At 37.2% G+C, this 16,754-nt stretch overlaps 3 protein-coding genes across 10 annotated transcripts in view; 2 read left to right on the top strand and 1 right to left on the bottom strand.

The window, feature by feature from the left end:
* Positions 1-1,846, bottom strand: part of kif1ca (kinesin family member 1C, a) — a 59,469-nt gene extending 57,623 nt beyond the window's left edge. Inside the window, exon 1 of the mRNA XM_082170925.1 lies at positions 1,261-1,846. The gene's annotated coding sequence lies outside the window, so the exon portion shown is untranslated. The remainder of the gene's footprint in view (positions 1-1,260) is intronic.
* On the top strand, positions 1,374-9,252 carry LOC309499645 (uncharacterized protein). 5 transcript variants are annotated; one of them, XM_082171015.1, is made up of 7 exons: positions 1,432-1,514; positions 2,972-3,044; positions 3,322-3,423; positions 3,527-3,575; positions 5,706-5,869; positions 5,955-6,144; positions 8,702-9,252. In XM_082171015.1, the coding sequence occupies exons 2-7, from the start codon at positions 2,974-2,976 to the stop codon at positions 8,897-8,899; spliced, it is 774 nt and encodes a 257-aa protein (XP_082027141.1). In that variant the 5' UTR covers positions 1,432-1,514; positions 2,972-2,973; the 3' UTR covers positions 8,900-9,252. The 5 variants fall into 5 exon arrangements, with proteins under 5 accessions (XP_082027138.1, XP_082027139.1, XP_082027137.1 ...); XM_082171014.1 differs by having other exon boundaries at positions 3,524-3,575; XM_082171012.1 differs by lacking the exon at positions 2,972-3,044 and having other exon boundaries at positions 1,374-1,514.
* A 253-nt stretch (positions 9,253-9,505) lies between these two features.
* The window catches only part of tnfsf13 (TNF superfamily member 13), a 16,070-nt gene continuing 8,821 nt past the window's right edge, over positions 9,506-16,754 (top strand). For 2 of the 4 annotated variants that reach the window (XM_082169258.1, XM_082169256.1), the window contains exons 1-3: positions 9,506-10,035; positions 14,631-14,730; positions 14,832-14,879. In XM_082169258.1, coding sequence (XP_082025384.1) covers positions 9,742-10,035; positions 14,631-14,730; positions 14,832-14,879 — 442 coding nt within the window. In that variant the 5' untranslated portion in view covers positions 9,506-9,741. Of the gene's footprint in view, positions 10,036-14,630; positions 14,731-14,828; positions 14,880-16,754 lie in introns of all 4 variants that reach the window. The other 2 variants (XM_082169257.1, XM_082169255.1) reach the window with 1 other exon arrangement.

Raw genomic sequence — 16,754 nt, 5'->3', positions numbered from 1 at the left:
GAGACGGAGCAACTCATATAATTATCTTCCAGAGAGATTCTATGTTTTGGACACGATCCATCTGAGAGAAAGAATGAGACAAAAGAGAGATGGACAGCTAAAATGAGAAAGACAGAGACAGACAGCATACCTTTCCGAGACTGAGGAATGTTGGTCTGTCATTAAGTGAGTGTGTGTGTGTGTGTGTGTGTGTGTGTGTGTGTGTGTGTGTGTGTGTGTGTGTGTGTGTGTGTGTGTGTGTGTGTGTGTGTGTGTGTGTGTGTGTGTGTGTGTGTGTGTAGTCCCTAAAGGCAAGCAGCTGCAGGCATGCAAACCCAGTTTTCAATTAAAGTGCCAGAGACGAGGCTGCAAGAACAAAATAGAGTATCAGAGCAAGCCAGACACAACAGGTTATACAGCTAAGAGGGAGAGACACATAAATAAATAAAAGGGTCAAATAAAGTGCATCAAAACACCTGAACCGAAACTAAGATAGGGAAATATTGTTTCCCTCTCAAAACCTCAGCGATGTCCAGGCCACAACCAATCCTTCCGTACAAAAGGTCTGTAACATGGAGCCGAGATGGTCTGAGACTAAATATATTATGTATACGGTACTGAAAACTCATATACCATAATATTTACATGGTACTCCAAGGAATATCATGGTTTTATATTATGTCAAAAACACGATAAGCTGTCAAATCAATCAAGCAGAGCCTGGAGCCAGCAAGCATGAATGAAACTAATTACTCCTGGCACCTGTAAAGTAACTCAACAGGTGTATTCATGAATTCAAGAAGCAACACATCATCTTACTGTCTGTTCACAATAATCCAGGGATAATAATAATGGATCTCAGTTTGAGCTCTCTTATATGATTCTACTAATGTATAATGTATGACATCAAAAGGAAAATATGTCAGGATGTTCACTCGCACTGTGATTTCCTTTACATTCTTCTAATGCAACACAAGCAGAGGTCATACATAATAATAAGTGAGAAGAATATATTTGAGAAGATATTTGAGTCACATTCACATTCTTTTGGACAGACTGAACTAATTCTAATGTTATCAAATATCCTACTGGATACACTTAAATTCTGAACAATAAAGTTAAAGATATGAGAAAGGCTCAAAATCAGTATGAAAAATAATAATGAAACACAGGAACATCATGTAACTTACGTTACTTAAACATAGGCTAAAACGAAACAACCTTGAGTGTTTGTAAATGTGTCCGAGTGTGTTCGCTGGGATAAAGACATTTAACACTTACCAGATCTGGGTAGTTGCTTATTCGAGCCACCAAGTCGTGAAATTAAATCCAGAGGGAGTTTCAGAAGAAAACGGATTTATTTTAAATTCGCTTCCAGTGTTGTTCTCCTCCCTGATGAAACAGCGGCTCGTGTTTCTCCACCTGCTGGATCACACGACGACCAACAGCAGGAAAACTTGGGTGGAAGTTTTTCCGTTCACTGGAATCCGCACACACAAAAGCCAATACAACAAATGTCCAAAAGAAGCAGAAAGGTAATTCTTCGTTTTCTTCCCTGCACTTTAAAGTTGTTTATTACACTCACATATTATATAAACGCGATCCGCATGCGTCCATTTATCGTGTGGCTATCCTAAATCTCCGTACTTCAAACAAACAAAAAAAAAGCTTTAAAACCAGGAGACGCGTTCTCGTCAACGAAATCTAACAATATTGTGAATGATAACAAAACTTTTTTGTACTCTTAAGGACACTGACATATCTTACTAGATGAAGGCGGATGAATTAAAGTATCGCCGGTGTGTGAAAGTTTAGAGCCCTGCCGTCACTCTTCCCAAAGATCAGAGCATGACGTGAGCAGAGTGACTCAGAGAGCAGTTAAAAGTCCTGCTCGTCTGCTACATCTTTCTAATTTAACTGAAATAAATAAATAAAACCCCTTTTCTTTGGCTGATTAAAAGTCATATTCGTCTGCTACATCTTTCTAATTGTATTTTAAATAAATAAATAAATAAATAACCCTTTTATTTGGCTAATTAAAAGTCCTGCTCGTCTGCTACATCTTTCTAATTTAACTGAAATAAATAAATAAATAAATAAATAAATAAAAGCCATTTTCTTTGGCTGATTAAAAGTCATATTCGTCAGCTACATCTTTCTGATTGTATTTTAAATAAATAACTAAATAAACATTTTCTTTGGCTAATCAAAAGTCATGTTCGTCTGCTACATCCTTCTAATGTAACTGAAATAAATAAATACAAATCTTTTTCTCTGGCTAATTAAACGTCCTGTTCGTCAGCTAACGTTACATCTTTCTACCTATTCGTCTGCAACATCTTTCAGATTTTATTTTAAATAAATAAATAACCTTTTCTTTGGCTAATTAAAAGTCGTGTTCGTCTGCTACATCCTTCTAATGTAACTGAAATAAATAAAAACAAATCTTTTTCGCTGGCTAATTAAACGTCCTGCTCGTCAGCTACATCATTCTACCTATTCGTCTGCAACATCTTTCTGATTTTATTTTAAATAAATAATTAAATAAATAACCTTTAATTTGGCTAATTAAAAGTCATGTTCGTCTGCTACATCCTTCTAATTTAACTGAAATAAATAAATAAATAAATAAATACAAATATTTTTCTCTTGCTAATTAAAAGTCCTGTTCGCCACACACATCTTTCTAATTTAATTAAAATAAATAATAAATAAATAAACATTTGCTATGGCTAATTAGATTAATGACTAATGTATTAGTTGTATAGCGCCCTCTCACGCGCAGTCTCTGTCAGTAGCGCGAAAATTTCTTCTAAACAAATCTATAACTTTTCTAAGAGATAATTTCAACATATTTAAGGTCTCATATTCCACATAAGCTAACATATTTCAGCCTTATATCGCTTATATATAATAAACGGATACAATATACGTTTAGTCTAAGTTTAACTAAGAGTTTTTTCTTGCTAACGTTAACTTACACGGCTAAAAGAGATGTGGACCACGAAATATCTGTCACCGCAAACCGAAGAGGAGGATTTGGACCTATTTCCGCCTTTCGCAAAGTAAGAGTTTCTGTCAAATATGTCAAAAAAACAAAGCAATATGCACTGTAAAACAATATTTTTCGAAGTTGTAAATAAAACAGATTATTTGAGTACGGTTTTACTTCAAAATTTCAGTTTTTTCATCAAAATGTCACGTTTAATTTCATGTGTTACCTGCCATTTCTTTATAACAACATTTACGGGCAATTTCTGAGTAAAATTGTTTGTCCAGTGTGTTTTCTGTATCCATGTTTCTCAATTTCTGGGCATTGTAATGTTATTTTGCCATCTACAGGCGATCAAAGGCAGTGAATCGCCACGGTGAGGAGAGTGTGAATGTGCCTGTGCAACCTCAATACGACGAGTCTTACTGGAGACCAGATGTGCCACTGCCATGGTAAAACTGTTCATTCAATAGCCTTATCTCAGTGGAAAAGAGTTTTTAAAAAGTACTTAAGAGAGCTTTGAAAGTTTGACTGTGTTTGTATGGTTGTTAGCAGTGAGGAGTTTCTTGATCCAGGCCTGTATTCCACTTCACACGCTGGGATGGTGAGTAACTAGAAGTCGGATGATGCACCTTTATTTAAAGTCATCGTTAAACAAACTTTTCCCAATTTGTTCCCTTAAAATGTGTCCCTGATGTTATTGTGCTGGGGTGGAAAAATCATAGGCCATACAATATTTCTTGTATATATACAAGGTATTGCTACTGACCTATAAAGCCCTAAACGGCTTAGCTCCAGTCTATTTAACGGATCTTTGTTGGGGATATTTTGGGGATATTTAATTTAATTTTATCAATCAATAAATTCCTCTTGAAACAAACTTTGTTGTATTATTTTAATTTAATACTGTGAAGCTGCTTTGATACAATCTGTATTGTGAAAAGCGCTATACAAATAAACTTGACTTGACCTGACTTGTATAGAGTTTCGTTTCCACCGGCACGACTCCAAAAGTATCATGGTGTGATGATGACCATATCTTTATTGGACACGATGCCATGATAATCATCCCATGGTATTTGTGAAGTACCTTTCTTTATGAAAAAGTTCACATTAGTATACTTTTAAAAAGTGTACTTATAATATACTTAAAGGTATAGCGGAGGATGTTTTACTTCCTGGTGGGTAGTCTAAACTATTGGTCCTCCTAATTGTCAATCATTCTGGTGAATCAATCAAACTTTTCAAAAAGTGGAGAGGGCGGGTCTTATCTAAAATTTGGAAAGATCCTCCGCTATACCTTTAAGTGTGGACTGAATGTTATTGCATGTTAACTGCAAATAAATGAAAATGTATTACAGTTTAAATTTATATTAAATGCAGCTAGCTGAACTTTAGAGTGCCACTTAACTAGGACTTAACTTCATCTTTATATGTAATTTCATAATTACTACTATTGTCTTTGAAATATGGTTCAAATGTCCTGCTGAAAGACAAGCATTTATGGTTAACTAAACTTATATGTCTGGTTTTTAAATATATTTGTAATGATGAAGTTCCAATTTAGTACATTTCATTCAATATAACTTCAAATAATATCAAACAACACTACACACTATAGTTAAAATGATACTTTAAGTATTTTACATGTGGTTTAGTATTAGTCAACACATCAAAATAAGTGTACTTCTTTAAAGCACGACAAAAGATTGTTATAAAATAATGATTTAAAATGGACTTTAAAGTAAAACTTTTAATTTTACATTATTACAAAGTGCACTTAAAGGACAAGTTCGGTATTTTACACTTAAAGCCCTGTTTACAGATCGTATCTGATGAAATAGAACGGTTAAGATTAAAATTTGGACACATGCTGCTGTCCCGAGAATTTTAGGTTTATACCGAGTGGTCAGGGGGTGTTCACTGATATGTTCCCTCAGAAATCGCTGAAAAAGATGCATTCCAACAGGTTTTATCGTAGTTTTTGTCCAACTCCATTGACTTAATAGGACGTGCTGTGAGACCACAGCACCTTTACGATATTACTCCGCCGCTTCTTCTTCTGCTTCTTCTGTGTATTCAATGAAATGCCCGTGGTTTGCTTGCAATTGGCAAAGGTGCATTATCGCCACCAACTGGGCTGGAGTGTCTATTATTCAAGCTCTCAGCGGAAGAATCACGGGTGTGACGCGTTTGGCAAAATAGGTCCACAAAAGCGAAATAAACCTAAAATTCTCTTAACCGTTCTATTTCATCAGATACGATCTGTAAACCGGGCTTTAAGTGTAAAATACCGAACTTGTCCTTTAACACTTAAAAGTGTACTTAAGTGTCATGAAAGTACATTTAAGTGGTCTACAGTATTTAATTATTAATATATTATTTGCAAATATAGTTTTTGGGTGTTCTTTCACATGTTACATGTAGTTACTATAGTAATTACTATAAATGGTGCATAATTACATTCAACTAACACTAAACCACACCTACACACACCTAGTACATGTCATTCTTATTAGTACTTAAATGTATAATCACACTGTAAAACGGACACCTTAAAAAAATGTGCAACCTTTTTTTATATATATATACTTGGATTTAAAGTACAATATAAGTCACTTTTAATACAATTAAGCACTTCTTTTTCACACAGATTGAAGATCTCTGGAATGGAATTACCATCACTTTACTATAGTAACATCACATCAGCTGCTGTGAACTCTTTTTCTTTCAGGTGAACAGACATAACGGACTGAACGTAAGCCTGACCCATGAGAAGCTGCCGCACCCGTCACAGCTGATGGGCAGAAGGAAGAGAGGTCAAGGACTGCAGGAACCGACTGCAAACGTTCTGAAACACATAGGAGAACTCAGGATGAGACAGCGTCATATAAATGCGTGAGAGAGAGAGAGAGAAGGATTGTGGGAGGTAGAGGCATTAAGGCTTAGAACATATGTGATAGATGAGTCTGTTTCGTTCCAGGTTGAAGGGGGACAAATGGTGGGGTGCCACTGCTGTGTCCGGCCCAGAGGAGAGCAGAAGTCCAACTGAGGACGGGAACGAGCAGCTTCTTGGTCTGACAACTGGGATTAGCTTCAGTACGATGCTATTGGACAATCCTGATGTGACCATGACAAAGCCTTATGAAGCTGCTTCCTCACTGACGCATCAGGTAGCATTTATTTGCTGAAAGGGAGTTTTTTTGTGTCCTACACTCTTAAAAAATAAGGAGGTGTCACCGTTTCCGGGTTCAAGCGCTCTATTAGATACTAAAAGCAAATGGGTAGTAGACAAATATGCAGTAAAAATGACTTTTTTTGTAAAACACCACTGTTGAAGAAAAAATACATATTATTATGTAGTGTGAACTTTAATGTTTGAGAAAATTTAGGGGGTCTCTAACATTGTCAATCTTTGCACCAAAAAAGCGCGTCCCATCATTACCTCTCTCATCTACTACGCGATATCATAGTTTGACATGTCTGTCATTGTAAAGTTCCACATGGTGTCATGAATAATTAAGAGTAAGTGTCTTCTCATTGGATAAGAAAACTCAGTACATGAATAATTATGAGACACCGATGAGTCATCAAAGTACTATAGTGCTCTGCAGTGACGTGGACACGATGAAGATTTTAAACTCGGAAGATGAAAATAGCAGAAAAAAACTAAAATTTAACCATTTTCCCCATACTATTAAATCTAACAGATGCTAACATTGTCTTCAATGGTGTTCAACACACATACCTCTGTTAAAATCTCAGAAAATTTGGTTTAGGGTTTCATGACCCTTTAAGTGACAAAATGTATCAAGTATATATTTAGAAATATATGGATGAAATAAATGATTGTCATTTACTAATATAGACAATTGTAAAATTATGCCTGAGGTATTTATTAACATTTGTATGCTTTTCTTTTTAATTTACAAATGCTCACACCATAGGACAATTTTGAGATTTTGCTCAAAAATGAAAGAAATCTAATCAACAGGTCCATGTAAGATAAAGAAATGTTTAACCATTTACTGCATTTTAAATGATGACAATACTAATTATATTCATTATCTTGTGTGGCAGTGAAAATACCATGTCACGTCAATGCCTCAAATAACAAACGGTTCTAATATGCACTCACAGTGTGCTGTGATACTACTGAAAAATCATGAGCTTAACTTTTTATCTCCATAGCAAAATCTCAGTTGGCCAGAGAGTGATTTGTCTTTTGTAAATCTTTAAAAATGTGTGTGTCCGGGACGCCATGAGCTCAGAGACTTTACTGTAGCTTAGCTTAAAAGTGTGATATGAATAGTGCTCATAAATGGCTGTTGAGATAATATTCCCAATTGAAACGACTTGGACCCGTAAACAGTATTCCCTACGTCACGATTTAACAAGCGGATTGAGTGGTGCCGGTATGACGTTTGACTTTTGGTTCTACAACGTACTGTAAATTACACACACCCATAGCGAAAATACGAATTTTGAAGCATTTATGCACATTTTTTTAAACCGTACGTTTTTAATAAGTAACTAGATAAGACTTGCTTGGGGTGTGTGAGTGTGTGCAGTGTACGTAGCAGAACAACATGCCAAAGTATCGTCAAATTATGTTTACCACAGGCTTTATTTTACTCATAAATTGAGAAATCCCATAGGAAAAGCTCAAAGGAACCAGCGGCGAATTGGACTTCCGGTTTCTGACGACACACCCACACCACTCTATGCCATAGAAGAAGCATTTCTGGTTCCCCAAAGAACTTTTCAGTGTTCTAAAAGAACCAGTGTGAAGAACATTTAATAACCTAAAGAAGAACCTTTTTTCACGAGGATATGTTTCTCAATGCTTAGGTCACTTTTTCAAAACTCTTTTCACATCCAAAATGCACTAAAACTACCAAAACACTTCTCACATGTCTCAAACCAAGTCATTCTTCCAGACACTTTTCACCCAACAAACATGCTGTACCTTGTCATAACAACGACCTAAAATTCCCTGTGGTATGTTACATGGTCCATCAGTACAAAATTATTCCCAAGTTTCCCCTTTTGTATAGATAGTAATGAAATTGAAGGACTAACACCTGTTAGGAGTTCAGCTACATCTTATTGTTTTGATAGTATATTTCGATTTTAAGATTTGGAATATATTTCAATATAGTATTACTTTAGACATGTAGCAAATTGCTGTCTTATTCATTTTTGGTATTACGGTTTTGAAAAGAGCATGTAAACGTGCAAAATCGGCCTGTAGGCATAGAGTTTTAGCTGTGGTTGGGTCGAAGTGGGAGAAGAATTCATCTAAACTGAAAGTAGTCGTCATTGAATGCATTTTTGTGCCAAAGCAATGATAAATGATTTAGAGTTTAGCCCACATAGACTGAAATGTGTCCCAGCGGTTGTAAAAAAAGTAACAAAAAAAACCCCTGTAAATTCAAACCTTCACATAATACAAAATTTAATAAGACAGCAATTTGCTACATTTAATAATAAAATAAAAAAATAGATGTAGCTGAACACCTACACAGGTCTTTCAATTTCAAAGGGCACAATTCATGAATAATTGTGTGCTGTAATGTAAACATAAAAGGACCTAGCTTAGCCCACATAGACTGCTGTTGTGCTCACTGTGTGAAGAGTTTTGATAAAGTGAGCAAAGTATTGAGAAATGGTGACTGAAAAAATAAAAAAAATAAACTAGATAATTTTATTTTGTGTGTTTCCCCCCAGCAGGTCTCATTTAGAGGATATGAGCAGTTTCTTGACCTTGCTCCAGGAGGGAACCCCATGATGGCGTTTGTTGCAGGAACGGCCCATCAATCGCTCCTGATGGCTGATGACGCCATGGTGAATCCCGCGGGATCGGATGTGTTCCTCAGGGGCATTGATGATGAGATGAAACTTCTTCAGAACCTTCAGTTCTTCTAAATAAGCTTTATCCTGTTTGAGCCATTTGGGCATAGTTCAATGATCAGCCTGTTTTCTCTTAATACCTACTGTTGTTAAGTCTTAAAGGAATTTTATGGTTGCAAATGTTAGAGTATACTGTGTTCATGAAGAGTTCATAATGCTCTGTCAGAAAATTGGTATAACATTTCTAGTGTGTGAGGGCATTTGGCTTATGAATATTAAAGAAGAAGACTAGTCTGCTTAGTTATTTGCAAATGAAATGTATATTTATGGAGATATTACTGTATTGCCATTTGTGATTGTATGATTTTGAAAGTGTCTGATTAATCCAACAGATAAACAGACAGTAAATAATAAAATGAAAAATTGGATCCAATTATCTTTTTTGCACTTGTTGGACATGTTATTGTTTGTAGCCTACTTCTTATAACTATTACTGACCTGTACCATGGTAATACCATGATGTACATGTACCAATAGTATATCAAACACTTGCAGTACAATGTAAATACTATGGTACATAATTATATACATTACATGGTATTCATATATATATATATACACACACACACGCACATTTTTCATTGTTATCAAGTTTTCTGGGATGAAATGGCATAACTATTCGGTTTTGTTATCCGTCAACACGTGGATGAATCCTTAAAAAAATGGAAATAATGGAATTCATTCCTTTTACTTTCCATTTCACTTTATTCCTTCGGAACTAGCCTGGCATGTCCACTAGCATCTTATGTGATTCGTTGATCCTATTATTGTTTACAACGTAGGAGAAAATGTCCATCAGGGAATAAACCGACCATGTGTTGACAGTTTTCTCCACTCCCACTGCTTTCACATGTCCGATGATGAAAGTTGCGAAACCGAAAGTTAACGGATCAATTGAAAACGGGAATATCACGTCAGAGTTTACAATGAACAACCACAACATTCCTGCTTGTGTTTGGAAGGCGAAGGTGGAAGTGCTGAAGTGGTTTCTCGTGTGCACGGTTGCCTGCACCTGTGTGGGTGTGGTGTACATACAGTGGACACACATTTGGATGCTTAGGGCAGAACTGTCTGAAGTAAAGCAGCGGTTCAGGCCTCTGGGAACAGCGGGAACAGAAGGTGGGATATGCTGCGATTCTGTGTGCTGCGGGGTAGGTAAGTGCTTTCATTCATCTGCTATTCATTTGAACTGCTTAACGTTGTTCGTCTATTGTTTCACGAACAAATGCACTGTTTTACACATGCATCCTGGTTATACCAAAGTATTTCTAAATAAACTTAGATTAAAATGTAAATACGAAAATCGACCAGGTTTTATTATAGTAAAAGTGTAGTTACTAAAGTTTTTTGGCAGATTGAGTAGGCTACCATTTGTACAGTGGGGGAGAGGGGTAAAGTGAGACATATTTTACATTTGCTCATTTCTCATAATTTGCTCATTTCCCATTAATTCAGGATGTTTCCTAGCAATGGAAATTATCAGAATGTATTCAGCCAGTGAAAATATGATTGTTTTTTAAAAAGTGGTCTTGTGTCTCACTTTACCCCAGCTTAGGGGTAAACTGAGACAGACCAGAGAAATCAAGGGGGTAAAGTGAACCAGCTGATGGTAAACTGATCCACTTACTTTTTCCACTCTGAAACTACCATAACAACACATGTTGTAGCAGTTAGAATCCTGACAGATAGCTTGACAACCATACATTCCAGAACTAATGTCGAACTAGTAACAGAATCATGGGGATTGGTCAATTAAGCACTTTTTTTTCTATATACTTGAAAGTAACTCTTAACAAAATCAAATACAACAAAGGCTAATATAATTCAAAATGTTTTAATTAACATTCAATTGACAGATAGAACCAGTTAGATTAGAACACAGTCTGGGGGTCAGAACACAGGACTCTTAGAGCCAGCTAGTGTCTGGGGGTCAGAGAAAAGGACAAACAGAACCAGCTAGAACAGCCTGGGACTCAGAACACAGGACTAGATCCACCTGGATTAGAACATCAGCCTACTGTCATACTCTACATTCCAGCCCTGAAGGTTACAGGGAAAGATGAGGAGTTGCTCTCTCCGTTGTGGTTCCTCCAGGCCTTTTAGGTTGAGGCAGCTTCTTCACCACATCACTTTTAGGAACATGTGCCACATCATTTTCCTTTATAGCAAACATGGGTCTATCCCACTTTTTCGTGTTTTTCTGGATTCTTCTGAGATATTGTGCAAGTATTTCGTCATCCTCAACTTTCTCAACCATGCCAATGTAACAGACGCTCCTGTGTTTGGTTGACTCTTGGTTTGGCTGCTCTTATAGACTTCTTTCCTTCCTTGACCTCAGCGGCTTCACTCTCCATCTCCTCGAGGGTTGTTTTGCCCCAGGTTGTCTTCCTGGTGTATTGGCTTGGCATGATGGCTTTTCTACAATGTTTATGACATTAAAAATTAAATATATGTAATGTAATATTACATTAAAATATGTTTAAGACTAAACTTAACTTGTGCCTCATGTCTCACTTTACCCCACCGCCACATTTTTAGAAAAAACAATCTCTCTTAGCAATTCAGGCTAATCTTCAGCGAGCATCATCACATGGTTTTATATGTTGGTAGTTCATCAACATGTATGATATAAGTTTTTCTACCTGAATCAATTTGCTTTGGCACAACAGTTGATTAAGTTGACAGCAAGAAAATGTACTTTTACATACAAAAAAAAATCTTTGTGAAAAAAACATGCTTACTACAGCACCATGAGGTCCTCTCCTTCATGGCCAAGGGGAAATGGGAGGGGGGCTTGAAAACATAATAGTCATATGACCACAAATGTGTTCCGTTGCCTAGATTCAGGGGGTGTCTCACATTAACCGATGTCTCACATTACCCTGTTCTCCCCACAGTTTTCCAACAAATACCGTGGTGATACTATGGTGTAGCAAAACCATGGTTAATTTGTAGTTACCATGGTTTAACTATAATAGCCATGTTTTTTTGGTTTTATTTGCAGTAAAACTTTGGTTAATTTTCGTAATGTTTCGGTACTGTGGTATCAAAGTATTGTCATTGTTATAACATGGCATTTTAAAGCACATTGAAGTACGTTCACCATGGCATATGGATATGGTATTCATTCTGCATTATACATAGTGGTGGGCAGATCGAGGCTTCGTGAAGCAATGAAACAGCTGAACCAAATGGGCCATATTGTTTCGAGGCTTCGAATCAATCCGACACCCGTCTCAACGGTGACACCTAGTGGTCACTTGGAGGTGTTGATCTGAAACAACCTTGACGAGCCATTAAAAAAAATTGTTGTTTTTTTATTATTGTATTTTTCTAATATGTGACCCTGGACCACAAAACCAGTCTTATGGGTAATTGTTTTTAAATTGAGATTTATACATCATCTGAAAGCTGAATACATAATCTTTCCATTGATGTATGGTTTGTTAGGATATGACAATATTTGGCCGAGATACAACTATTGAACATCTGGAATCTGAGGGTACAGAAAAATCGAAATATTGAGAAAATCGCCTTTAAAGGTGTCCATTTCTATTGGCGATTGTGCTGCATCCATTCACAAAAATAAATGTTTTATATATTTAAGGTGGGAAATTTACAAAATATCTTCATGGAACATGATCTTTACTTAATATCCTAATGATTTTTGGCATAAAAGAAAAATCTATAATTTTGACCCATACAATGTTTTGTTGGCTATTGCCACAATCCACAAATATACCCGTGCAACATAAGACTGGTTTTGTGATCCAGGGTCACATATGTGATTGAAGCTTGTAACCTGTTGGCTCCTCACTGTGCATAATGTTATTTTGGTCCTGCAAAATGAATATTAATAAAAGAAATCAAGCCACAATGTCTCACTTTTTTAGAGATTTTTATTTAAAAATATTAATTTATCTGCTGTGGAAGGACTTAGCCTACTTCTTTTTTTACAGATAATTTCTCCAGCCTTTGAAAAAATCCTCTCACAAGGGACTCTTGTTGCTGACGTGCAAATATATATTTTTAGCTAGGACATACAAATGAGGAAAGATTACTGCTCTCTCTTTCCAGTAAGTTAGTGGATCATGAGTTCTGGGCAAATACGCAAATTTCAAATTCTCCTCAAATGGCGCATCATGGATGATGTATTGTTGCAGTAGGCTAGCTGCCGATCACAATACACACATCTCACTTTATGTGGGGTTTCTAAACAGAAATGCTCCCACACCACAGATGTACAGCATCTCTTCTGGGGAGCCTCCATTTTATCTATCTATTCAAATCTATCTATCTATGTATCTTATCTATATGAATCTATCTATGTATCTAGATATGTATCTATAATCAAATCGCACTATGTCACTATATCACCAAAAGTCCGCTATCTCAAAATCAAACTCCTCTCACAAAAACCCACGAGGTCAATATGCGTTGATTTCACTTTTATACAGATGTGCGATTGTGTGGTCTGTTCCCGACCCTGTCAATCAAACGCTGATTCGGCGGACCACACGTCACACCTGATGAAACACTTTCAGTGAAACACTTCGAGGCTTCGTTTGGCCATGGGTGTTTTGAATCACGCTTCGGATCAGTGTTTCGAAACATCTGCGCTTCGGGATCTCGCAAAGCTTCGGAACGACTGTTTCGCGTCAGCCATCCCTAATTATACACATTAAAAATGTACTGTGGCAGAATTATGGTATGAACATGGGTATGAAATGGCAATACTATACTTTTGATGTATTATGGCCTGCTATTGTATTTACATGGTACACTTTTCAAGACTGCCATAGAACTACAGATCCAAAAGCATATATAGCCTACCATGGTACCAAGCACGTGGTATATGGTAATAATCATGGAGTAGCCTATTATCTATTCTATATCAACAAACATTGGTTACACCACAATCATTTTTGCTTTATTTGTGCAACTGATTTCACTTCCTCATCTCAAACTGTTTTACAAAGAATATTACATTAACAGATCTGATGGAATCAAACACAGAAATTAGGACACCCTTCCAACAAATGTGAAATAAATAAATAAATAAATAAATTCTCTCTCAAGCAAAGGCATTTTATTCAAAAGTTTCTTCTCGATATCCATCCTGTTAGTCATTCATCAAACACTGTTAATCCAAGTGAGTTTAGTGAGTTCTGCAACAACACAGTAAAAGACTCTTCAAAAGTCTGGGATCAAACCTCTAACCATTAAACACAAATCATGACTTTCAGGTCAAGAAATAATGTTAATTACAAATAATAAAAGATTTATCAACTTTTAATGGGGGATTATAAAATGAACAAAAGTATTTACTACAAGGATTAAAAAAAAAGAGAGACCCAAACGAGATTAAATACGGCTTCATAGGAGAAATGTTTGTTGATTATTGGCTGCCGAAAGTGTGAAACCAAATACTGACCATAAGGTCAAGCAATTTGGCATATTATTGGGCCTGCGCAGTTCATGGTAATATGACAAAAGGTACTGTATGTGGACACCCCCTTCAAATGGGTCGGGCTATTCCAGTAATATCTGTGAGGACAATGACCATGAATTGTGTTTTTGGCTTTGTTGCAATAGTTTGGGAAGGATCCAATAGGGTTTTCCACAGAAGAATGTTTTCAAGGGATTTACTGGCATTGCAGAAACTCATGTCCAATGTAAAACCCTGGAGCAAAATCATATGAGATTTAGTATGTGATATCTAATTTCAAATATATTTTGTTATAAGGTAAGCTGTTACCACAGAATCCCTGAGAGACGGAAACATGAAGGGTGCCGAGACAAGAGAGATGTGACAGAACAGGGGAAACAGAGAAAGAGACGACAAAGTGAGTCACTTCAGTTACTCTCACTTTCTCTGTCTGTCTTATACAGACAAACACACATTTTTTCTCTTATATCTTATGTGAATTGACCTTTCTTTTAGCAGAGCGGCACACATTTCTCCATCTTGTTCCCGTGTCCTCGCAGTCATACAGTGAGTGTAACACCCACAGTGTCTGTTAAAGGGAATAGATCAACCACAATAAAACACTCTGACACCATTCCAATCCTGTTTGACTTCCTTCCTTCCATTGAACTCAAAAGCAGATCTAAATAAATCTCATGTGCTTCAGCAGATGCAAAAAATTAAATACAGTCTTTCTCCATTGGTTTGTCTCATTTCTTGAAACAGAAATGACATTCTCAAAACAACATGGACAAACCTCCAAACCACTTGGCAATTGTTCACAACAGAATTGAATTTCTCATGCATTTACAGTTTTTCTCCATTGGTTTGGCTCATTTCTTGAAACAGAAATTACCTTCTCAAAAATCTAAGATCATTTGGCAAAACACTGTAGCTCACTTGCAAAAGCTCATATCTCTCCCCAAACTGTTCACTCATGCTTTAAAACTAAATTTGTTTCCCATATAAAGATTTCTCGAAACAGACCGGACGTTCTCAACACTCTTGGTGCTTTTGCCAAAATAACGTGGATGGTTCGGCACAACACCATGGTTCACCTGCAAAAGCTCATACCTCTCCCAAAACAGTTCACTCATGTGTCAAAACTAAATTTCCTTCTCATTTAAACAGTCAGTGCCCCCAAAATGCTTCGTCCCTTTGGCATTGTGTAAGCACTGCAAGTCAAAATGTTTAGATGTTTTGTCACTATGGCAGAGGACCATTGAAATATCCCTCATGTCCACCTTTCAGTCTTAGCCCAGTCCTTCATTGACAATGGTTACTGTACTGTTTTTTGTCCAGCTAACAGAATACATTGTGTATAAAACTGAAAAAAAGAAATAGGATTTTAGGGTAAGAGTAGCCTCCAAGGTTTGACATCACACACTGCACTCATACTGCCTAGGAAATTGTAACCATTATCATTCACACACATAAAGTAACTTCCATACATCAGAGTAAAAAGAAAATGTATACAGCATAATATACTGAATACACAAACAAAAAACAATGAAAATTATGCAGCCTACAGTGCTGTAAATAAAGCTGGAGTTTCACAACTAACAGTTCTTCACTGGTCGCTGTCCTCACCCTCCCTCTCCTGGCCACCGTCCTCACCCTCCTGGCCATCCACACGCTGCTGTCTGCCTGGCCACAGATTCTCGTCCACATCACAGCGTATATTCTCCCTTGCGATGCAACGAGGGAAGAAACGGCGTGCATGTCACAACCATCCCCTACACTGATCTCCTGTAAGATCCTCACATGCAGCGTCCATTGCATGGAGCAGGGACCTCTGATCTTGAGCCCGATGCTCATACACTCTCCACCTCCAAGCGGAGAAATACTCCTCAATAGGATTGAGGAAAGGAGAGTAAGGTGGTAGGAACACCATGACCATCCTTGGATGAGTAGTGAACCAGGCCCTGATGAGCGGGCCACGGTGGAAATTCACATTGTCCCATACAATGACATATTGTGGTAGGTGAGGCCCTACGAGGCCTCTCTCATTTTCAGGGATCAAATCAAAATGAAGATGGTCCAAGAAGATGAGGAGCTTCTGTGTATTGTATGGGCCAAGACTGGGGATGTGAGTGGCCACATCATTCTCAGATATGGCAGCACACATAGTTATATTGCCCCCTCACATCCCCAGTCTTGGCCCATACAATACACAGAAGCTCCTCATCTTCTTGGACCGCCTTCATTTTGATTTGATCCCTGAAAATGAGAGAGGCCTCGTAGGGCCTCACCTACCACAATATGTCATTGTATGGGACAATGTGAATTTCCACCGTGGCCCGCTCATCAGGGCCTGGTTCACTACTCATCCAAGGATGGTCATGGTGTTCCTACCACCTTACTCTCCTTTCCTCAATCCTATTGAGGAGTATTTCTCCGCTT

The sequence above is a fragment of the Leuciscus leuciscus genome (assembly GCF_965113295.1).
Source record: "Leuciscus leuciscus genome assembly, chromosome: 5".
NCBI lineage: Eukaryota > Metazoa > Chordata > Actinopteri > Cypriniformes > Leuciscidae > Leuciscus > Leuciscus leuciscus.
Note: the sequence above shows the minus strand (reverse complement) of the source record. Positions and strands in the feature narration are given on the sequence as shown.